The sequence below is a fragment of the Styela clava genome, chromosome 15 (assembly GCF_964204865.1).
Source record: "Styela clava chromosome 15, kaStyClav1.hap1.2, whole genome shotgun sequence".
NCBI lineage: Eukaryota > Metazoa > Chordata > Ascidiacea > Stolidobranchia > Styelidae > Styela > Styela clava.
This window is the reverse complement of record NC_135264.1, coordinates 154,598-178,701: the sequence shown is the minus strand read 5'-3', so window position 1 is coordinate 178,701 and position 24,104 is coordinate 154,598. Positions and strand designations below refer to the sequence as shown.

The 24,104-nt window shown below is 35.9% G+C and overlaps 2 protein-coding genes and 2 long non-coding RNA genes across 5 annotated transcripts in view; 2 read left to right on the top strand and 2 right to left on the bottom strand.

Moving 5' to 3' along the window:
- Nucleotides 1–6,701: 6,701 nt before the first annotated feature.
- LOC120341981 (uncharacterized) lies at nt 6,702–7,310 on the bottom strand. The gene has a single exon (XM_039410605.2). The coding sequence runs from the start codon at nt 7,308–7,310 to the stop codon at nt 6,702–6,704; it is 609 nt and encodes a 202-aa protein (XP_039266539.2).
- Nucleotides 7,311–8,149: 839 nt separating this feature from the next.
- LOC144432448 (uncharacterized) lies at nt 8,150–10,275 on the top strand. The gene is made up of 3 exons (XR_013480686.1): nt 8,150–8,317; nt 8,853–8,924; nt 9,013–10,275. It is a non-coding gene; the product is annotated as an uncharacterized LOC144432448 (long non-coding RNA).
- A 768-nt stretch (nt 10,276–11,043) lies between these two features.
- LOC144432447 (uncharacterized) lies at nt 11,044–11,912 on the bottom strand. The gene is made up of 2 exons (XR_013480685.1): nt 11,550–11,912; nt 11,044–11,294 (listed from the first exon to the last, which is right to left on the bottom strand). It is a non-coding gene; the product is annotated as an uncharacterized LOC144432447 (long non-coding RNA).
- A 6,657-nt stretch (nt 11,913–18,569) lies between these two features.
- Nucleotides 18,570–24,104, top strand: part of LOC120334625 (uncharacterized) — a 39,253-nt gene continuing 33,718 nt past the window's right edge. For both annotated transcript variants that reach the window (XM_078109585.1, XM_078109584.1), the window contains exons 1-3: nt 18,570–18,645; nt 19,724–19,782; nt 19,990–20,027. In XM_078109585.1, coding sequence (XP_077965711.1) covers nt 18,619–18,645; nt 19,724–19,782; nt 19,990–20,027 — 124 coding nt within the window. In that variant the 5' untranslated portion in view covers nt 18,570–18,618. The remainder of the gene's footprint in view (nt 18,646–19,723; nt 19,783–19,989; nt 20,028–24,104) is intronic.

Genomic DNA, 24,104 nt, shown 5'->3' with positions numbered 1-24,104 from the left:
GTTATCTTTTTCTCTTCTCTGAAACTGGTTTGACTTCTCCTCTTTTCTGAAAAAAATGGGTGTTTATTTTTCAAATGCTTCTCAGCTTAATAAAATTCTGTCTTTTGCGCGTATCGCTGACTCCCTGGAATAAAAATAAAGCATTTACTGCATTGTTTTAACTAATTACTGCGTCATGAGGAACCTATTTCTAACATTTCAATGTGGACAAAGAAAACATAAAAGGCTTTTAAGCTAAAGCGCACTCGTGTTTCCTGAATGTATGTAAGATTAAAGATTCTCACGCTCGATAAATACCTGCAACAAGACCGAATACCTCATAATAATTAATTAAAAAAAATATCTTGACTGAAACTTTTTCGATGTTAAACAATTTATGTAGGAATCCTATTATACAGATCTTTCAAAAATGATTGTAATATTAGAGAAATTCTACCTCGCGCAGTTTCGACTATCACAGACTTAATTGTTATGAAAGAATTAAACCGATTTAAAGTTGGATTCAATTGCGGCAAATCTTTGAGGCACAGAAAGCGAGATTGGCACTTTATCGCTGTGAGTCGAGTTGCTTGAAAGCGGGGCACGTTGACAATGGTCTCCATTCACGTAAGCCAGGAAAGTAGAAGATTAACTCATTCTTAAATGTTATCAAAACAAGAAGAACCGTGTTCGCTCGCGATGTAATCAAGTGTGGATGAATGAGTGAGTGAGCTCAACTCGGAGTATAATTTAATTTCATAAAATGACGAGAAGATTACTGACTATACCGAAAATAAAATTAAAAATAATTCTTATATTGTGACTAGATTTCGTGACTACTTCACGTGCAAGAAGAATGATTTATCTCGTGCAGACAGGACCAATCTGATGAGATGAGTCGCGCTTTTTAACGTACTTCGTACGTTAAGCTTGCGTCAAGTAACTCCTCATTTGGAGAGACGCTTTGTGCCTTTATTTTAGTAAAAACACTTCTCTATTTTAAAGCGTTGGTCTTGTGACAGCAGTGACAAACCGCTGAGCTGACTTAGCTCCATGGAATCTAGATTTTTCAGCTGGTTCCGGAGTCCCAACTTGGACGGACTTGTTTGTTCTTTGACGATAGCGCCAGGCCTGCTACAGGTAATAAGATTAGTCAAATATATATGTTTTCTAAATTGGATTCATTCAGCAAGTAAGGGTGATATGTTGTATTATTCTTTTTCTCGATGTTTGTTTCTAACGTCATCTGCTTTTTAACTCGGCAAACAAGGTGTCGCTGATACCACGACTTCAGTCGTCCTTCGCAGCCCCTCGTCAATTGCGAAAATATTGTTTATTTGTTTATTTAAATTAAACGTTTATTATTGTATTTGTTTTGTGTCGTTACAATATTTCATGCTGGAAAAATAAAATATCTGAATTTTCAAAGCCTATTGCATGTACCTGATGGTCAGTACCAGTACGTTCATGACATAAAACACCAATGCTTGATCCCCTTACAGTGAGATCTTCCTATGCATTAGCATTTCTGTCTTACATTACATTATTATTTCAATCTTTCTGAAACTTAGGCAACGAGGAACTACGGTTAAATGCCAAAACACATATTAACACACGTACTCGCAAATGCGCGATGAAGGCGAGTCCGTTTCCGAACTGCGGTGGATTTTTGGTGAAGTGGTTTTCAAAAACAGAAGTATAGAAAACTAAGTCGACTTTATGTGAATAGTAAGCGTCAAATCAATCACTTTTTTATATCGACATGTTATATTTTTACACGTTCAAAGGTTAGATTGATATCTTATATATTTGTATTTATTTTGTATATGTAATTATTTTCCCCTGCGCTGGAAAGGCCAGGGTTACTGGAGAATGCACCATGGATAATTTTAATAAAAATACATAAAATCAAAACACGCACCAATTTGTCTCATTTTCCAGACCGTTTACCGGAATCCCAAATACAAAAATAGCAACAACAAAATATAGTTACCAATAAAACCGCCATCCTGCATCTTCTCCATCTTTACAATCACCCCTTCAAAGGTTCCCCAACAGAATTCGTTTACTTTTACATTACTTTTTATTATTAAATAATAATTACATTTGTTTTGAGTATTTTGAACGGTGATAGTGAAGTTCGCACAAACATATATATAGCAAAAAAGTGTTAATAGAAGTTGCTAATATACACCTCATCACCTAATAAAAACTTCATAATCACTTTTGAGCATATGCATTATTTGTGCTAATTCATTATCCGGTTAACCCCCACAATAACGTTCAAATATTCAGATAGCAAACCTCTCGTTTAAAAGGTTGTCTGAATAATCCAATCCTAGTTATATCCATGGGCCATTCCAAGCAAAAGTTAAATGCAATTTTTTAAAAAGTGTAGTGAAAGTAATTTTTTTTTTTTTGATATCAAAAGACATTGGAATTTTATTGGACTGAATTCATTACATCAGACAATTTGAAATTTCACCAAGGTTTTTGATGGTTTATAAAAATTGTCTGAAAAGTAGATATTTTGGTGTAATTGACATATTTTGTGATGATTCCTGACACAAAGTGTTTGATTTTGGGGTACAGTTATTTCGTATGAAATTGACGCACTGGATTTAAGTGGTTAAAGTTTGAATGTTTGCAGTGCTGTAGGACATTTCTCCATCCATTTAACGATCTATTACCAGAATTTTAATCAATCAATCAATCGTTTATTTTGTCATCACAAAAAAACACGTTCAAACATAAAGTGACATAATGAATAAATTACAGTACTAATCATGTTTTTGCGTGACCGGAGTCGCGAGGGACCTAAGAAGGTCTTCAAGCAGCGACACCTACAGCGCTACAGGTTACAATAAATATAATTAAATGAGGGATAAAATGAATAAATCCTAGGAATACGTCACAACTGATACAATTACAGCGACATTCGAAATGTATGCGATTATGACACAGTAAAACAGAAAATGTAACTTTCACGGAATAATTACTAACAACTAATAAAAACGCGAGGAAAGCAAGATAAAAGCACAGAAAAAATATAGGAAGGGCAAGTTTGGCGGAATATGCAACTAAAAGCAATATAAGGCAAACAGTAAATCGAAAATATTTACAGCAAATGCAATTTAGGAGACACTTACGAAAAATTGATAAGGTCTAACAATGAGCATATATGCTCATTGGGTCTAATGAGGAATACAAACAAACTATTACATCTATATAATGTACATAATAAAGAGGAAAAGATAAAACGGCCTGGTCATTGAAAATAATAGCGAACGTAGGTTAAGGGCAATAAGCTATCGCTCTCCACTCTGAACGATTTTTGAATCAACTATTAATGTAGCAGATACTCTCGGATTCCGACTCCTTGCACCTATTTTCGTTCGGGTTGATTGACGTTAGCCAGTGTAGGTCAGATCGTTACGGTAATAAAAAGTAAGCGATCTTAGTAGAAATTTCAATGGTTACCCGTACTGGTATAAGAGGAGAGATAATCACCGATATATTTATTTTTTAGGTCTCTTTTAAAAGTGCAATATGCTAGGGATCTAATGGTATTAGGTAAAGCGTTCCACAGTTTCACACCTATATATTTAATGGATTTCTGTGTTCTGCTCGAGGAGTACCGGTACCTTGGGACATGGAATGAACCTGATGAAGCCGATCTGGTAGAGTAGGAATGGATATTACTCTGCTTCGTAAAAAATTCGGTGAATGCCATGGGAAGTTTGTCATCAAAGTACTGGTGCATGAGTTTCAATACCTCAAATTCATGAATATGACCAAGTTTATTTATTCCACATCTGTGGTATAAAGGATCTAGTCTAGACCGAAATGGTGCGTTACCGTACATATGGATCGAACTGCTTTGTTTTGTAAAACCTCCAATCTTCGAAGGAGAGTAGTCGATGCGTTACCCCATGATATGATACCATACTGTAGATATGACTGGAAAAGAGAAAAATAGACCATTCGAAGGACTGGCATGGTAAGAAATTTTCTAAGTTTGTATAACATACCAGTTGCACTTGCCAGCTTTCCAGCAACATAGTTAATATGGGTGGCCCATTTCATTTGATCATCAATGTGGATGCCAAGGTATTTAAATGAGTTCACATTTTCGAGTAGAGATCCATTAATGCTAATCTCAAGTCGAATTTTATTTTTACGATTATTTTTGTGGCTAATCAATAGGCATTTAGATTTTTCGACATTAATCGTGAGTTTATTGTTAGTCATCCAAGTTAAAATTTTATCCATTTCAGAGTTCATACCCAATTCCAAATCACTTGGAGAAGCTGAACTTCCAAACAATCCGGTATCATCAGCAAAGAGTTTGACAAGCAAGTTAGTGGCGTGCGGAAGATCATTGACGAAAAGGAGGAACATTAATGGGCCAATTATCGAAACCTGTGGAATTCCACATTGTACAGTTGCAAGCTCGGAGCAACTTGATCCGATTTTTACACACTGCTGGCGATAACTCAGATAGCTCTGGAAAAATTTTGACGCGTGGCCGCGAAAACCATAATGGTTCATTTTTCTAATTAGTATGCTATGGTCAACGGTATCGAATGCCTTTTTGAGGTCAAGAAAAATAGCACTGATAAATTCCCTACTCTCTAACTTATCATAGAAATAAGAAATCATATCGAGAATTGCATGATTAGTGGAGTGTTGTTTTTGGAACCCAAACTGGGATTTGTTTATAATGCCATGTCTTTCTATGAATTCGGTTGGTCTAGCATGTAAAAGCCTTTCAAATACTAAAGTCAATGGGGATAGAACTGATATTGGACGATAATTTGATGTACATTCTTTATCCCCAGATTTATATACCGGTGAAACTTTGGCAGTTTTCAAACTATGAGGGAAAATTCCAAAGTCTATAGAGGCATTAAATAATTTACATAGCAATGGGGAAACTATGTCAACAGCATATTTTAGAAATTTCGCTGGAATATTATCATAACCAACTGATTTACCATCAGGTAAACTTGCTATTGTGTAATATACTTCATTGACGGTTATTGGTCTCAGAAAAAAAGACTCTTTTATTGGATTCTTAAGGTTGCTCAAAAAAGATCCAGTGTGAGGGATTTTTTCAGAAAGCTTAGGGCCTATAGAGATAAAATAATCATTAAAATAGTTGGCAATAAGATCTGGATTGCTTACTTTCTGCCCAGTTTCTGTTTTTAGTGCTTTAATTGTAGTTGTTGATGTTGTGTCTTTTTTTATATTGACCAGTCGCCCAATTAGGTTCCACGTTGATTTAACGTCGCCACTGACTTGTTTAAATTTATTAAAGTAATACAATTTCTTTGCTTTAGCTATCAAGACTCTAAGTAAATTGCTGTAAGTTTTGTATAATCTATATTTTGTGTCGCTACCATTTTTAAAATATTTTTTATGCATTTTCTGTTTCGTCTTAATTGATACGCGGATGCCTTTAGTCAAACAAGGTTTAGCTAGAAGTCTATTCTCTCGCCGACTCAGTGGTTTCATTGGTGCATTGGCATCAATGGTTGATTTAAATATCCGAATGAATGAATCGAATAAAATATTTAAATTATCAGATGTAATTTGGCAATTCGATATGGGGTGCAAAGAACATTCTAGGTCAGATCTATAGCTATTAATAGAGAAATGTCTCATATCTCGCCTTAGTAATCTGTTTTTATTTATCTTACTAACGGGAGCAGAGATTGTACAAAATTGTGCATAATGATCACTAATATCACTTAGGATGACAAAGCTTGACAAATCATGGTTAATGGAATTTGTAAAAATATTATCTATCAATGTACTGGATGTACGAGTTACTCGTGTTGGTTTAGTAATTAGGGGCAGTGATAAATTGGCAAGGTGTATATCAATATACCTCATAGTGGCCAGATCTGTTGAATGACTCAATAAATCAATGTTCCAGTCACCCAGTAGGATAAATAATCTTTTGTCCCTATTCAACTTTTCTAATGCATTGGAAATAGTTTTGGTAAATTTGATGATATCTTTTCTGGGGTGTTTATAGATTACTCCAATTATGAAAGAGATGTTGGAATTTAGTTTTAAGTTGATCCATAAATCTTCACAGTCTGGATGTTCTAGATCGTATTCATGAATCTCACAAAAACCAAGGTCTCGAGTAATATATAGGCCAATCCCCCCAGCAATTGTTTTGGAAGGTTTGTGAATGAATTCATAATTATAAATGGAAATATTTGAGGTGGGAGTCGCACCAAGCCTCGTTTCTGAAATGGCAATGAGATGTGGGGGTATAACTAATTCAGATAATAGATTGACAAGCTCATCATGATTTTTTTGGAGAGATCTAATATTTAGGTGAAAAGCAATAAAACAATTTCTTGGCATGGACCTACTGGTAGAATTCAAATCGGATACTTGTATATTTGCGCATTCACATCTACTTATTTCCCTTAGAAATTTGGAATTCTGGTCAAGTGCACTATGAACCTTAGGGTTAGATCGAGGGGGAGAGATTCCATTCAAACACGAATAACAAAAATAAGGCTGAGATCGTGGTGCGCGAGGGGATGCGGAGGCGAGAGCACATTCAGAGTGGAATAGTTTGGCACATATTTCACAGTTTGTTTTAGTTTGATCAGATAATAATAGTTTGCTACATAAATGACATGTTATATCAGTATTAGTCAACATAGAATAAGTAGAAAATGGCACTCACATAACAGTTATTTGATTTTTGACAGATCTTCATCACATCTAATATTTAGTGAGTTTTTGACATCGCTGTTCTTTTTCACGAATACCTTTCCATTTGAGGTCCATATAAATTTGTATCCGCAGTTATTTTTTGCAGCTCTAGCTCTGAAGTACAGATCTTTATTCAGAGCCGTTAGATTTTCTGCAATAAATATTTTTGAAGGATGTTTAAACACTGCGCTTGATTTTATTGATCGCAGGGACTTTCTTTTTTCAAAGATCTTCATTTTGTTTTTGCGGTGGACGAATTTTGCAATTATGGCAGGAGTTCTAGTATGTTGGGCTCCTGTTGGCATTCTGTGTGAAACAGAGATATCGGTGGCATGGATGTTAACGCCAATCATCTTTGCTATGTTACAGACTATTTCATCCGTATTCTCATTTTCAGTGATGGGGACTCCATGAAACTCGAGATTCTCTAGACGCCCGCGTCTTTCTTGATCTTCAAGCTTCTCCGAGACATAGTATAGATCGTCTTCCAGATCATATATTCGCTCAAGAAGATTATCGATAGTTCTTTTGTTATCGGATACTTGTTTTCCCAAGATTTTGTTCTTATTTGCGAGGTCATCATACATCTTGGTATGAAATGATTGGCTTTCTTCTATTTCAGCTAATTCTGATCTTATTTCTCGCATGGACTGGCTCAAATCACTGAGTACTTCTTGGATATTTGGTGTTATAGGGGTTAGTATATCAGAGTTATCTGAAAAGTCATAGTTTTCCTGGAGGCACTGGCCTACCATGGCAGGAAGTTGCAAGGTGATGCCTTGTATTATATTCCTTGTTATTAGAGGAAGGATTCCACTCGCTATGTTGAGATATGTCAGATGTTGTTGACACGTTGAGCGGAGCTCCTGCTATCCCGGATTGTTGCTGTTCTTCTTTTTTGTTACATTTTGTTGTTATTACCTTTTTGGTCTTGCAAGGTGTTTTTTCTCTGGGTGGTGGTGTTGGTGGATTCATATTGAGTTTAGAGTCATATACAGTATACTATATTTAACTATAACCTGTGAGATCTTAATAACAGCAATAATTAAGATATGATAGAGGCCGCTATTCCGAAATCCAGCGGCTTCTTAGTTTGGTAAACCTGTTATCTATCGTAAATACAGCACATTTGACAATGTTGTAGTGTGACTTTTTTGGCCTCACATTTTTGATATTTGTAGTTGATGTTTTTTTCTATAAGGAAACAGGCTAAAATTTTTCTTCACACCCAAATAATATTCAGTTTGACCTTGATCTGCTTTATAAATAATGTAAAATGGGCTAAATATTTTTACAACTTAGTAATAACCTCATAACAATAAGGCATGTTTATGCAGAAAAACCCCCTACCTAAACCTCATTTTGTATTTCCGTCTAACCAATGACATTAAACAACATGATGCGCAACTCCGGCATTTTTGTCCGAAGATCGTATTCGATAGCACGCTCCAATGCACATACTTGACGAGACGAAAACGAGCGGATGTGTGCTGCTTTCAAGGCGTAGCACGAATGGTGTTCGTGCCTGCTTTGACAGTTGTTGTCGATTTTAATGATATTTTTGAAAGTTGGGGTAAAAAGAAATCGGTAAAAGGTAAGGTGAATACTATTGTTGTATATCACACCCGGGCATCGCACTGTTAAGTACATGTGGGAAAGCCAGCCTTTGTCAAATACTACGAAGTTATTAATTCAGTACGGTACGTAGTTGCCCATTTGCCGAAATTACATATTTACTTACCCGTCATGGTTTCAAATAGTTCATGCACCTCCAGTTAGATTTTTTTAATCAGTGAGGATATATACTCATTGTTGATTGCTGCTCATTGTAACATACTATTACGCATTCACTTTTATTTGCGTATTGAATCAAAGTGTTAACAAGTTTACCTAACATTTCACTCATACCGGTCTATATTGTATAGTCTGATTTCTCAAGTATTTGGAGCCACGAATGCTTGTAATTTTCTGACTAAACCCTTTTATTAGTTGGTTTATATACCAAATTCAGTAAAATATTTTTTAAATAAAACATGAGATATTGGATTTATTAGCTTTTCCATTCTGAATCATATAGACTGCTTTATTTATTCTTAACGAAAATTAATAAATCTCCTCTCTTTCTTCAGATGTGAAAGTTGTGGACAAACCTGTCTAAGCATTGCGAGACTCTTGCAGCACAAGAGGCAATAGCAGAAATAGTAAGTATATCAATCAAGAAATTAAGCCGACATAAAGCAAAACTTTCAACTATTCGTCTAATCTCAATTTCCTATTATTTATTCACAGGACAACTATAGCAGACGGGGAGATATCAGAAGTCTGGCGACATATCAGTGACAGTGTGATTCCAAGAAATATAATGCAATTGAAAATAGAAATTTGCAATAGAAAAACAACCTATGGAGGCATGCAAAGACATTTGACCCTCCGGTAGAGTTGTGTATGGCCCCCACATCCTGCAGGGCTTGAGGAAAATAACTAAAAATTCCAAAGCGTAAGATTGCTTAAGCGGTCTTATTTGTAAAAAGGCACAAAACACGCCAGACATACTTAAAACAGCTTTGGAAATGAGGATTACGGGTACCTCACTGCACCTGTGTTATATTTGGTTCATCAACTTTTGGTAGTACTATAGAAGAAATTCCGGAAGGGGTATAATCATCATTCATGATAAAATACTATCATATATTTTTTGAACAACTTCAATCTAGACCAGGGATCTCAAACTCGCGGCCCCAGAGAACTTCCAGTGCGGCCCTCGATTAACAATAATTGTAATAGTATTTTGGAAGTTTTTTTTTTTATCTAAATGTAATAGATTTTTCAAACCTTTTAAAGTGAAATTGATTATTCACACAGAAAACAATTTACTGAAAGTAGTTTTGGAATATTGATTTTTTTGTCCACATTTTGACCCAATTAAGAATACACATCAAGCTAGCAAAAGAATACTTGAATAAAACACTTGAGTAATTAAATTAAACGCAAAGTACATGAAGAAGGTGGCATTTTCGAAGAAAATGGGAGTTGTAACATTTCTGCTCTTCACAAAATTCTGAAGCACATTGTTTAATTTGTCATATTTCCATCAATACAATCAAAAAACACAATAAGCTCAGCAGTCAATATGACAAATTCGAAGACCAACTTCGAACAGAAAATTTCCATGTGTTTGTATATTAATATAATTATACAACGACTTAGTTACTAAAAATCAATATCAATAATAATTCAAGCAATCCTATGCCACGCAATGTAGTGCGAAATGTCTTGTCGAAAAAATCTGTCATTTGTTTTTTTGCTGATCTATACATGAAATGATAAAAGTAACTTTTTTGCATTACTGGAATTAATTAAACATTCGTAAAGATCCAGATAAACCCATGATCATGTGGCCTCGTTAGTTAGAGTTGGTACTATAAAATCATTTCAGACTGGCCTTAGTATGCTGGTGACACAAAAAAGATGCCAAACGCCAGGACAAATGTAATTATTAAAACATTGAGTTTATACTGTAGTATTTTTGTTAATTTTAGGTTCATATATTTAGATTAAGTTATTTTTGGTGTATGTATCATTCTTTCCTTATTCAAAGCTTGTTCAAAAATGATTTTGATGGTTGTACATAGAATTTTACGATTTTTTATAATAAATACTGTAACTTGCAAATGTTGCAATAATAGTGGAATGCAAATATTAATATGTAATTGCATTTGAAATTGAAGAAAATAATAAAACTTAATCCAACTGTTTAGTTGCATCACAATATATGTCACAAACTTAAACTATCTTAAAAATATCTTTTAAGTATACATTATCAAAAACTGTTTGCGGCTCTTTTTACAATTTTCAAAATGCAATGCGGCTCTCGAAAACCCATGAGTTTGACACCACTGATCTATTCTAGACGATTCAAGCATTGCTTTGGGAGATTATATCACTTCAATTAAATTGAAATAATCTCGCTATATTAAATACAAAATCGTTGCTATCATAAAGGTAAACCAATTCAGCCACTCGAAATATATTGGCCTTCACAAAGCAATGGAGGCAAAATTGAGAGTTCATGAGCTATGAACATTTGTCTTTTTCTTTGTCTTGAACTTTCCATACTCCACAGCCCCTATTAATTTTTTTTAATTTTAATTACCATGTGATGGTCATACATATCTTTAACTTGTATTTTCTGTCATGATGTATTATCTCAATGTGCCAAACTATTAATTAGTGTGCATATTTTGCTTCCAGATGACATAAATGTATTGTCATGTTTATTACCTCAGCTTGGAGTATTGACAAGAAAAAGGTGCCAGTAAATTAGGTAAAAAAATTTTCAACTCATTGTTATAATCAGAATTCACAATCAATAGGAATTATAAACAGCCAACAATCAGTGAGAATTATATGCGAAATCCCTCAGAATAAATTTGTCTAAAATCGGAGGAAGGCAAAAAATATAGGTAGTTTCCATCCACACAAGCATTTCAAGGAGACTTGCTCGAGCCAAACTAAATGAGCATCGTCAGGTGATCGGTAAGGCTGCAAGTTGAATTCAGCCCTGCAACCTCCTGCATAGAAGATAATATTAATTAGTGGGCTATGAGCTAAATTCCTAAATTTAAACAAACCTCTATGATGCATTATGTACCAGCAATGTTACCTACGATTAACTGAATATGTAATATGTCTAATAAATTCACCTACAAAAGCAAGTTCGATAGGTGCAAACTTTGTGTTATGGAATTGTATCGCAGCACAGTTTTGTATGACACCCTCTTTAAATGAAATTTCAATGATTAAGCGCAAACATTAAAATTACTAACTTTGAACTTTGTCATTATCTGCAAAATGTTCCACACAAATCTTTCCGCTATCGCGTTTGTAATCTTCTCTGATAAAAAAAAACGTCTATGATGTCCAGAATTGCTCTTTACAGCTTGCCTGTTATTCCAGCTTTCCAAGTAAGCAAAACTTTTTAGATATAGAGATTATTTTGTTTCGTTACAGGCGCAAAAAGGCAGGTACTACACGTAAAAAAGACGCCGAGTAGCAAAAGCGAGCGGAAAACGGACGCGAAAGGCGACGAGAAATATGTGCATTGGAGCGTATCATGAAATACAATGTTTTGCCTGTAGTCTTATGGAGTGACGTCAGAGTTGCCTATCATGTTGTTTAATGTCATTGGTCTAACTAGTCCGGCAGATAAGGGGACCTTTTTGGCCCAAGTTTGATTTCAGACATAAAGTTTTTTTTATTTGTGATTATTCATCTTGGGGTCATTGCCAATCATTTCTACATGGGTGTAGAGTTTGCAGCCTTGAGCAATTTTTGTTTACGGCTCGATATTTGTATTAGTGTTTTTCGTCAAATTTGTGCATCATAATGACGCACATCCTGAACCATAACCTGTTACAATACTATGTTCAGGTTGTGCGCAATCTTGGTGCACAAACTACGCAAGCACCAAATTTACTAGGAAATAAAATCAATAACTTTTAGGTATTTGTTGAGCCCAGCTTTGGGTCCCGACATACATACAGTATATGGAAATACTGTCGAAACATACGCGTAAAATACAGAGTACTATTTCAAAATACCTGTTTTTGTTGCAAATAACTATACAAGCCAGCTAATGCAGTCGCCAGTGGTTCAAGTGGATATACACCCGGTGGAGAACAGTCAATTATTTGTTAGCGAGAACTGTTATGCAGCAGGATGATCACGACGACGCAGTGAAAGATAATGATATCACGAGAACAAGAATGTGAAAATTGCTACATTTTATAGTATATCCCTGGGAAAGAATGTAGTTGATTCTTATGTTCCATGCCAATCCTTTTCAAACTACATTCTTCTCTTCTATAAAAATACAATGTTATTATATATTCGCATTTCCATCTGTTTGTTCGTGCTCCCAGATAACCGATCAGCGGCCTCCAAGGAGGACGGGGTTCCCTTTTAAGAAACCCCGTCATAAACTAGAAGAGGCGACCGTGCTTCTCTTGCCTGTTGTCATGCTGTCCCTGGAATTCAGCTACAACAAAAATTTCACGAAAACGGATTCTTAAATTTTATGATTTTATTAATATTCTCAACAATGATATACAGGTGGTCAAATGCCAAGTTATTCCAACAACATGATCATGTTTTGCAATTTACAACCAATATTTTGTATGTAACTCTGTTTGACAGAGCCCCAAGAGCTCTAACTACAAATATCAAAAATGTGAGGCCAAAAAAGTCACACTACAACATTGTCAAATGTGCTGTATTTACGATAGATAACAGGTTTACCAAAATAAATTACATGAAAAATGGTAAAATAAAGATCAATTCAGCAATATCTACTGGGTGATATGCATCTGTTGATGATTTTATGTGTTTGTTTCGGAAGTTTAATAACAGAATTAATTGTGGTTGTTAGGGACGTTTTAAAAAAAGGTTGCATGGAAAAAGGTTTTCACAAAATGTCAAGGTTTGATGGTAGTAGAGAAGTAGAAAAAATACACCCATTTTTTTTTCATTTGATAACCACGCCACAGAACTTCCCCGATAAGTATACGCAGCAATTGCGAGAGGCAGAAATGCCAAGATGGGATAATATTAGCAATTCTCATATAAATTCGCGCATTCCCATCTGAACAGCGTGGAAAAGATTATACCCATCTACACACTTTTAGAACTATGCCAGATGAGCGTCATATTATCGAATATCAGTAAAGGAATAGTGCAATGGGAAAAGACATATAAGTCGGAACTTCCAGTAGTATGCAATCAAATAATCTTATTGTAGTAGGCCTATATATATTTAAAAACATTTCGTCACGCCAACTGCAGTCCGAAACTTTTTGTCTCTGGCTGAGCTTAGATACCAATTGGCACTCATGTAAACTGGTAAGACTGTAAGAGGCGCGCGATGGAGCAGATACTAAGAGTGATCCCAGCTGTCATTTGAGTGGATACTGCTGTTTTTATTGCAGGTGTTACTGATCTTTTTGTATTAAAGATTTACTGGCATCACCGATTTAAGGATGTTGGAAACCAACACGCAATATTACAAAACTTACTTTCAACACGCGATTTGAATGAATGAAAAAGCTGAAACTAGTATTCTTTAGAACAGCATACAAATTCTATGGAATGAAATCATACACAAAAGCTCGTCAAAAACCTATAGCTTAATAATCAAGTGGAATTTGATGCATGTGCGCAAAAATGTACGCGTTACTACGTACAACCGAAGCACGCAGGAAAATACTACGTACAACCGAAGCACGCAGGAAAATGTGTGTGATGTACTAGAATTCAATACGTTTGACTCAACTATGTTGGCATAACAGGTGCACATCTCGGTTTCGCATACGCATACCTTCTATCTCCACAAGGATAATTAATTTTGCCAAAGTCAATGCAGCACTGAAAGGTTGCGGTTCTTTCAAAAGAAAACACGTTACACATCTTTAGATACCAGTGGATGGTTTTACATGGCCTTGTTCGGAGACGAGGTCAAATATTCCAATCCAATTAATAAAATATTTCCCAAGTCCCTAAGCTTAAACTAGGAAAACGAAATGCGCGCGGCAACGCAAATGTAGTTTGAAGAGCGCAATAGAAAGTGGCTAGATGCTGTCGATGGATCTTGGCTTGTATTAGTGAAATAAACTACCATTTATTCTACTAAAATTGAATTTCCGACATTGTAAGGAGATTCAATGTTACTAGGTATGCAAAACTAAACCATGTAGTTATGAAATAATTGTTTTTAACAAAAAGGCGCTCCTGAAGTATTCGTACTAAGATGGCCCACAACCTGAACATTGTATGTTTACAAGGTTAGGGTTCAGGATCGCGTGCGAGAAGAATGGTAGAGAGCACATTTCGCATCTTGCTGCCTACACAATTTTTTGAGGAGAGATGTTGCTGGGGCTGCACCAGTTGACGATGACAACTGCTGCATGACATACACTGGGAATGGTGGCCGTGCAACTCAGAGCGCACAATCGGTTCGCGACACCTTTGCCAACTACCTTGCGGGAAAAGATGCTGTGCCCTAGCAATGGCGCCTTTGCTGATCTTTTAGCAAATTTGTAGACGATTACTGAACTGGAGAGGTAGCCTATCACAAGTCTTATATGCTAGTATATTTGATACTCCCGAAGTATGTGAACCAAGATGACGGACACCTGAACGTAGTATGTGTACCAGGTTAGGTTTAGGCCATAATTTTATTCCAATTGCCCTTATTTTAATTCTACTACAAATTCGGGGACTAGCCAAGTGACTTACTTAGTATTTGTAAATTTTGTAGCTGAAATTTTTGCCTAACCCTAACCTGGTAGACATACTAAGTTCGGTATCCGCCATTTTCGTTCACATACTTACCGTATAATTATTAATTGAAAACAATGTGTTCCTGTAAATTATATTTCCCCAAATTCAATATTGTACAGAAGCTCGTGAATTTTAATCTTTGTAAGTTGCAAACGTTGTGCTGGTAGCCTGCGTAGAGTATCTACCAGGCTCAACGCAAATTTTTCAGCATCATCACATTCTGTATGTAAATAAAGGTATGATTATTAGATTGGGAATCCGTTGTGTGACACAAATATGTCTCATAGAAAGGTTTTAGGGTGTTAGAATTAAATACCTTTGTTGACAAGACTCATGATAGTTTCGTCAATATCAGTTGGTTTTGTAATTGTATCTTCATCAAATGCTGATGTAGTCCAACTGGTGTTCGCATGAGGTAAGTTGTCAGCTTCATCACTCATTTGGACATTATCTCCATCTTGAAGCACCACGAGAGTGACGTCTTCGTCAATATTTGAAGACGTTCTCCGGAAAAGAGTAAGTTGCATGGTCATACTGTGGGGTGCCAAGAGATAGAGTAGTCGTTTGCGCCCGTTGATGTTGTGGGGTAGGGATTAGCAATATTATTGCGTTTGTCACGAAAGTAAATAATACTTACGTTCGAAGGTCGACGTGCTCGTCCAGGAACTTCCACGCTCTGTATCCCCCTGCTGCTGCCCCACTCTTCGTAGCTTTTGTTTCCCTCCTTTTCTCTCTCCTATACCTATCTTTTGTCGACCTCCATCTTTGAAGTTTATTTTGTTATTTTTGCATCTCGCATTTACTTTTATTTCTTCCTAATTGGTTTTAGATGCAATATAGTAACTGATTACTATTCTGGGCTCATACTCATTTTCTTACCGCTTCTTCCCACGCCTTTCCTTTTGCAATTGTATCCCTGTAAGCTGCTTCTTTTACAGCGTAAAGACACTTCCTTTCTCTAACCTCAACTATGAGATATTCTAAATTCATACCGATAACTCTTCAATCTGTATAAATCATTGTACAGTTTTTATTGTTTTGAAAATAATAACCAGTGTATTGATATACAACTGCATTATACACTCGCCAAAAAGCCTCAAATTTATATCAAAACAACAGCTGTCTTACCTACTTACTGCTTTTCACACAATGCCTATCAAGTTCCTGATCCAAAATACCGGTACCGCTGCACCCGGATTATATGACCTTTTGACATGCGTCGACGTAACGCAGTGTGAACAAGTTCAACGCATTGCGTCTGCGTAGAAATTTACCGCAACGAACTGCGTTGGTGTGAATGGATGGGGTAATAAATACTTGCATTTCGGTTTCACCAAAGTGAATTTATAGTCACTTTGGGTTTTACCATGGACCTTTCCCCTACCTTTGACCCCCGAAAAATTTTCCCTATACTTTACCATTGCAAAATGTTCGGGGCTATTTTAAGTATGCTTTTGCGAGTTGGAGCCTGTAAAATGGGGTATGTGTTTCAAACCATCATCATGATTCATTGCCTACGCCGTACAACAATCTGTTTTTTAAAAGTATCGGTAAAGAGTTTTAGCCTAGTTTATCACAGCTATTTCCACACTAATTTTTTTTACTGCAAAGAAAGTAAAACTTCTAGGAAGACAGAGTGATCATTGAAATATCTGATTTATATTTAAGTTTGCGAAACACAACAAAAAACTTACGAATAGAGTTCAAAAACGCGAAAACGAGGTAATGTTTACGACCACGCTTGAAAATCTGTCTGAGTGAGAAATGTGTCTGAGCGGATGCGAAAAGGGAGCATTGTTACGTCACTTTTTGCATCTCGCTGATTGGCCAATGTCACGAAGTAAACAAGGAAGTCAATGCTCGTGGAAAGGTCCATTGCAAAATGTTCTGTGCTTATTTTTAAAGTGGATTCGCGAGTTGGCGCCTGTAAAATGGGGTATTTGTTTCAAACCATCATTCTGATTAATAGCATTCAACAATCTGTTTTTTATAAGTACCGGTAAAGCAATTTAGCTACATTCTTTTTTGAAAACTGCAATCAAACTGACACTCCTAAGAAGACAAAGTGATGATTGAATTATTTAATATATATGTTCGAATATCCGAAACACAACTCAAAACTAACGAATAGAATCGTAGTATATATATTTAGTACAGTAGTATATATTTATGTATTTTAATTCAAAAACGCGAAAATTAGGTAATGTTCACGATTACGCCTGAAAATTGGTCTGAGCGAGAAACGTGTCTGAGTGGATGCGAAAATACGTCACTTTTTGCATCTTGCTGATTGGCTAAGGTCACGAAGTAAACAACGAAGTCGTTGCTCGGATAAAGGTCCATTGCTGTCAACAGTGAAAAAGTATCTCCACCGCTTGCTTAGTCCCGAGATCAGTGTCAAAGTCATAAAATTGATTGGCCTTTCCTTGGGCACCGACTTCCTTGTAACAGTGGCCAATCAGCAAGATGAAAAAGTGACGTAACAATGCACCTTTTTCGCATCCGCTCAGACACTTTTCTCACGCAAAAAGATTTTCAGGCGTGGTAGTCTTTACAGTAGTATTTACATATTTATCCCGGGGGAGAGGAAAGCCGATAAGACGGCTCATCCATATGGCGAACCACGGCCTCTCGTCCGGTTACCATTCCAAGTCGGGTATGGGATTAGTTATATTGTTTGTTTTCGGAAGCATGGACTTGGTGGTGGAGGAAGCCGTAACCGACCAGCGGTTACGTGAACCACCCAACGACGGCGAGGAGTCCAGCAATCCTCTCGCACATAACCATCCCTGCATGGGATTCGAACCTGCGAACCCATGCGTTTTTGTACTCTATTCGTTAGTTTTCAGTTGTGTTTCGGAAATTTAAATATAAATCAGATTATTCGAAAATCACTCTGTCTTTTTAGGAGTTTTAATTTAATTGCAGTAATAAAAAATAGTGTAGAAATAGCCGTGATAGACTGGTCTAAAATTCTTTACCGGTACTTTTAAAAAACAGATTGTTGTATGCGATGAATCATAATGATGGCTCAAAACACATACCTCATTTTTACAGGCGCCACCTCGCGATACCATTCTTAAAATAAGCCCCGAAAATGTTGCAATGGTAAAGTATAGGAAAATTATTTCGGGGGTCAAAGGTCCGGGAAAAGTTCATTTTGATTTTATAATGTTATATCGTGACCTTTGACCCGAGTCCGTTCATGTCTATTCTGAAAGTGACTTTCAAGTAGGCTGGTTCATATACTTATCACGTGTACGGGTAGTTATAAAATGTCTATGTCCGCTATGTCCCTACTAAAATGGCTATGTCCCATCCGAGACAGTCAATTTTATTTATATTTCTGATATTTAGTATGACGTATAATTGTATAAATCTATGGTGCCAATATCCTTGGGTTCTGTTTTCAAAAGTTTTTTCACCACTGCTAGTTTCAATTTGTGTAGTTGATAAGTTCTGTAAAAGTTCTTGGATTGTTAATTTCGTATGAACTTTTATTGTCTAGAATATCATACATCATACTGCTATATTAGTCTACAATATTATACGAATTTCAAAATGGTAAAAGGAGCAAAAATTGTTGAGGTATGTACAGCATTTTTACATATTATTTATCTCGGTGGTGAAGAAAAGCCGATAAGATGGCTTAACCATATTAACATATGGCGAACCATGACCTCTCGTCCGATTACCATTCCAAAGTCGGGTATGGGATTAGTTAGGTATTTGTTTTCGGAAGCATGGACTTGGTGCTGTGATGGTGGAGAAAGCCATAACCGACCAGCAGTTATGTAAACCACCCTACTGCTCTACGGCGGCAAGGATTCCAGGAATCCTTTGAAAACAATACACTATTCAGCTATTCGTTTTCATTATATATTTTTTGATTGTATAAGAAAATGTTTGGCTCGGGAGTCCTTATGTGTTCCGAATGTTCTTAATTTTCTGAATCTTTAATATTTACATTTAAAATTAGAAGTTTTCATCCAGTTTATATGAATTCCGGCTCTGTGTCATTCAGTAAAAGGACTCCCAGACCAATGTTCCCTCTAATTTTTTGTAGTATGTGTGCGCAGAAATTTTGGTGTGTGCGCACTTTTTTGGAAATAACTAATATTTGTGCAAAACCAATAAAGAAATTTTGGCGTTCTAACCGGGTAATAAGTGGGCCAACAACAAACTTTTTTCAACCTGCCAACCGAGCACATTGTTACATTACATCGAAATACGTCTGTGTGCAGTAAATCTATGCGTGTGCGCAGCCTCTGAAAGCTGTGTGCGCGCGCACACTTTAGAGGGAACACTGTCCTAGACTATCTGACTATGGCTGTCACGGCCAGGTTAAACAAAAAAAAAATTCGATTCCAGGATTAGCTCCTAATTTCTGAACTTCAAGATAACCAAATTTTGACTGGATAAACTGATAAATAATAAATTTTTATTAGATTATGTTGCAAATTTCGAAAATGGTAATATTGTGGCTTTTCAATTTTGTTTGAAACTTGACTCACAACCTCATTTTCATGTATTTTAGACAGCGGGATGTTGTGTAACCGTTTTCTCATTTTCAAGGCAATGGAAAAAATAAATAATCTGCACCCAGAATCGCAAAAACGTCTGTATTTTTGAATGTTTATAAAATCAATATATCAAACTTTTTCAGGTTAAAGAAAGGAAGAAGAGGAGGGAGGCGGATATGCGAAGTAGAATAAAGATGAAGAGGTAAATTGCTTAGATAAATATATTACTTGGCTTGGAAGAATGATGAGACAAATGTTGTCAGATGATATAAGGAGAGGGTGTCAATTCAAATCACTCTCGCAATTTCCTAAAATAGAACTGTAACCCATTCTGAAATATCGATGAACAATCTTTGAATTATTGAATACATTTCTATTTTAAAGTTCCATTGCATTGTATTCTTTCTAGGCTAAAGATTCTTGAACAAGCACTTGTGCAACCACGAGGTATGTTTTACTATTATAAAAAAAAACATTTTAGAACTGCATATCATATCATAAGCTTGTGAAACTATTGAACACAATATTCTGACATATTATAATTTTTAATTTATTTACATAATTATATGGATATAGTGGGGTCATACTCATAATTAGGGCTGTCCAAGCGAACCAAATATTCGAAATCGGATAAAAAATTATTCGAAGAGTTTTGCGGCCAATTTGCGAATCGGTGAAATAAAATACATCAGGCTTAAGTATTTGTTCAGCCGCTATTGAGTGACGCTTTTCACCGGGCAAGTACCGTTGCCTCATGCGTAAACATTTTTTTTCATGTTTTTTTTTATTTCTTTTTTATTTTTTTTATTTATGCATCATCTGTCTCAGAGCAGTATCATATTGATACGTCATATCTGAGTCACTACGGTATTTCGCTTCGTAAGCATATTGTGCAACATTCATACTCATATCTGGGGGACTGCTATGATAGCCGCCATTCCTGAAGCTTCCGTTCATCATTTCTGCCGGACGTTTGATGGTATTACTTAAAAAGTATGCTATCATTTATGGGTGGCGAGTGAGTGGGGGTGTAAACTTAGATTTATGGTCTAGTTTTACATAATCTCATCATAATGTGGCGAGTAAAGCTCTTTATAACCTCGTGTTGTATTGCTTTTATGTATAAATCATTTACGTATCTATCTTCCCTATCCAGTTTATGAATTTAGATTTTAAAATACCTTGTATACACGCATATAGGCCGCCCCGTATAGGTCGCACTATTTGTTTTGTGTTAAAAAAGTTGAATTTAGAGTTGACTCGCACATAAGTCGCACTGAAAATCTAGGGATTTAAAAGGAGCCCTTTCCCTAGCTTTTTTCCATAGATAACTTTCTATTTTTTATGTATGGCTTAATATAATCAAAATATGTTAATGACACCTATGAGTGATAATAAGGGCATGTATGCAAGCGCAGATAATACCCTGTTTGAGAAATGACAAAAACATATACACACATAAATTTGTTAAGAAAATTCATTTGAAAACTTTATATTTAACTTGAAACGTCAATTAAAACATTGTAAAATATCCACCGGAAAGTTCAGCTCAAATGTCAAATTACTTGTGGGTACATTTCAAAAATTTATTATAGACTAGTCTCAATATGCACATTAGCTGGTGAAAATTAAAATAAAGTTTCAATCAGATTCAAATCCTTCAAATTCCTGACTTTCATCGTCACCCTCAAAGAGCTGCCTCATTTGCTCATCACCTACAAAGTCATCAACTCCATAATCATAATAGTCATTCATTTCATCATCATTACCGGTAGTTTCATCTCGAGCTCCATCTTGAGGATTAATGAGATCAGCAGGTGCTGTACTGGGAGCCATCAAATCTTCATACAAAATGTTATCTTCTGTGCCATCCCTTGCATTGGACATACCACATTTCTTAAATGATTTCATAATGATGTCATCAGAAATGCTCTCCCAGGCCTGGGCCAGCTTAGCCCAGGCCTCTTCATCGCCTCTCTTTTCATGAACTTCTTTTTTCCAGATACCATCCAGGTAAGTCTTAAAAGGTTTATCAATTGATACGTCAAAGGTTGCAAAACAGAGGTGCACCCACCTGGAATTACTGCTTGTCTGGTTCCCTACTCCGCCCACTGAACGTATCCCAGACCAATAAAGTTTTGGGTTTCAGCAAACCACCTGGTCTTCTCATGAACACTTCATCTAACCAAACTTTTGTTAGAGCTTCATCCATCCATCCTTTTTGGTGAACTTCAACAACAACATCTGGTGGAAAAGTCTCCTTTGGCATGTTCTTTCGCTTGAAGATAACCAGTGGACGAATTTTTTTTCATTAGCTTGGCAAGCAAGCACAACAGTAAAATGTTGCTATTCGTGCCATGTGGTTTTCACTGACACAGTTTTACTTCCTACTTTATCCACTGTTGCATTTCCAGGCATGTCAAAATACATAGGCTTTTCGTCCATGTTGATAATGTTTTTTAATAGGGCAAAATTGAACTTTTTCGAATAGTCAAGTCTATTGACAAAAATACTACGTGTATTCAGATAATTGTGTATATTTTCTTTTCAAATTCAAAGCCTTTACAAATTCTAATATTTAAGTCTAGAATATTCTACTACCTACCAGTATATTTGTATATTAATTTGTGTGAACCATATTGTTATTATGTGTAGCATATCGCTATGTCTGATATTAGCAATAAGTTAGAGCAGGGCTACTCAACTATTTTTACCCAAGGTCCGCATACAAAACTTTAAACATATTTGGGTCCGGACTTCCCAGAAATTATATTTCGGCATCCTTAATTCCTCGGCCGACTAATGATAAGATTGTGAAGATTGTTTGGTATGGCGTTATTGTCCTTTTCATATATATTTTTAAATCTATAACAGTGATTTTATAAAAAGAAATTTCAAAAGTGGGGCTAATGATCCAAAATAAAGAATTATACGCAGTCCGAATCGAATATCCGAAAGGTCCGGATTCGGACCGCGGTCCGCCAGTTGAGTAGCCCTGAGTTGGAGGATAGATGACCACCACTACCAGGCGCGCAGCCAGGATTTTTAAAATCGGAAACTCCCATTGCCGCCTGTAACAGCCACCGCGATTCCACGCTCGTTTCGTCCTTCCAGCGCATAATGATCATCCCGTCACGTAAAATATACGAGATTCTAAAATATCTTTATATATTAATTTTATGAGTCCAGCGTAACTTGCAGTTGCTTCTTTTTACGTCCAAATTAAAACATTACTATTCGGTCGACAGCGATCTGGGGCCTAAAAATACGAGTTAAACTGCCTGATGTATTTAATTTTAATACATATTTTTGCCATCTCACCAACTCGTTATCGCCGTGAGAAAAATCTCAATAACTGATATCAAATTCGGTAAAGTGTAGAGTACAACTTCATTTCATACAATGAATATACATATAAAGTTTCGCAGGAAATTAAAAATACATATCGCCGCGATTACATTAAAAGAGCCGACTTTTACAACGAATATATATTTTTCTGTTGTGCAAAGTGATTGATTCCTGACCGATACGGGCACATTTAAAATGTCTTGCTTTATTCATTTAATTGTTTTCAATTTAATCTGCGGTTGCGTCAACAAACTAAAAACCCCACCACTCTAATATACCATGGCAATCCGCGGACATAAAAATAAAAATGTGTGGTAGTAAACTGCCCGATTATATATTGTTTTGAATTTGATCCGTATTTTGCGAATTCAGCAAATTTGAGATGTGTAACACTGACTCCGCTCAATCGAAATGCCGCCACTCTGATTATTTTTACAATAAAAACGTTTGAAAAATCCATAAATCTGTCGTAAAATCTCAGAGTAAAATTTATTTCAGCACAATAAAAATTGATTGAATATTCTTTAGATTAATCATATTATATACGGTACATTTTCACAACCTGGTAAAAGTCGAGTTTCAAACCTTGTATAATGTTCACACAACGATTTTCGACGGCAATATAATTAAAGTAATGGATAATCAGGCAAATCCCGCCCTCAATTAGTGACGATATGTTTCTGAACGCGGACCAAACATAATGTGGAAATTTTGCGATTTTCACTGCCTAAAAAAGCGTTTTTTGAACTGTCGCGGGCTTCAATGAAACATATTTTGTTTACGTTTTTTTTTCAGTTTTATAAGTTTTTCAAACAAAAAATTTGCATTTTCCTTAGAAACTCGCCGTTGATGAACGTATTCACCGGGTTCACAATTCCGAGAGAGTACAAAAATAAAATATTTGTCATCGTTTGGAAAATTTGCGTTTTAGAGAAAATATCACAAACGTAAAGGCATTTACGGCCTAAATAATACGTCCGCTGATAAAGCAATCGCGCACAAGTTTCTTTCGATAATGTTTTCATTCAACGGAAACGTCTTGAAAGCGGCGTCGAAAATGTGTGACGTCACACGAATATTCGATATTCTTATAAACGCTAATTTCGATATTCGAATGACGAGATATTCGAATACACTCGAATACTTTATTCGAATTGGCCATCCCTGGTCTCATGT

Bases quoted from the DNA above. Each gene is read 5' to 3' on its own strand.
- LOC120341981 (XM_039410605.2), bottom strand. From the start codon at position 7,310: ATGTATGATGACCTCGCAAATAAGAACAAAATCTTGGGAAAACAAGTA.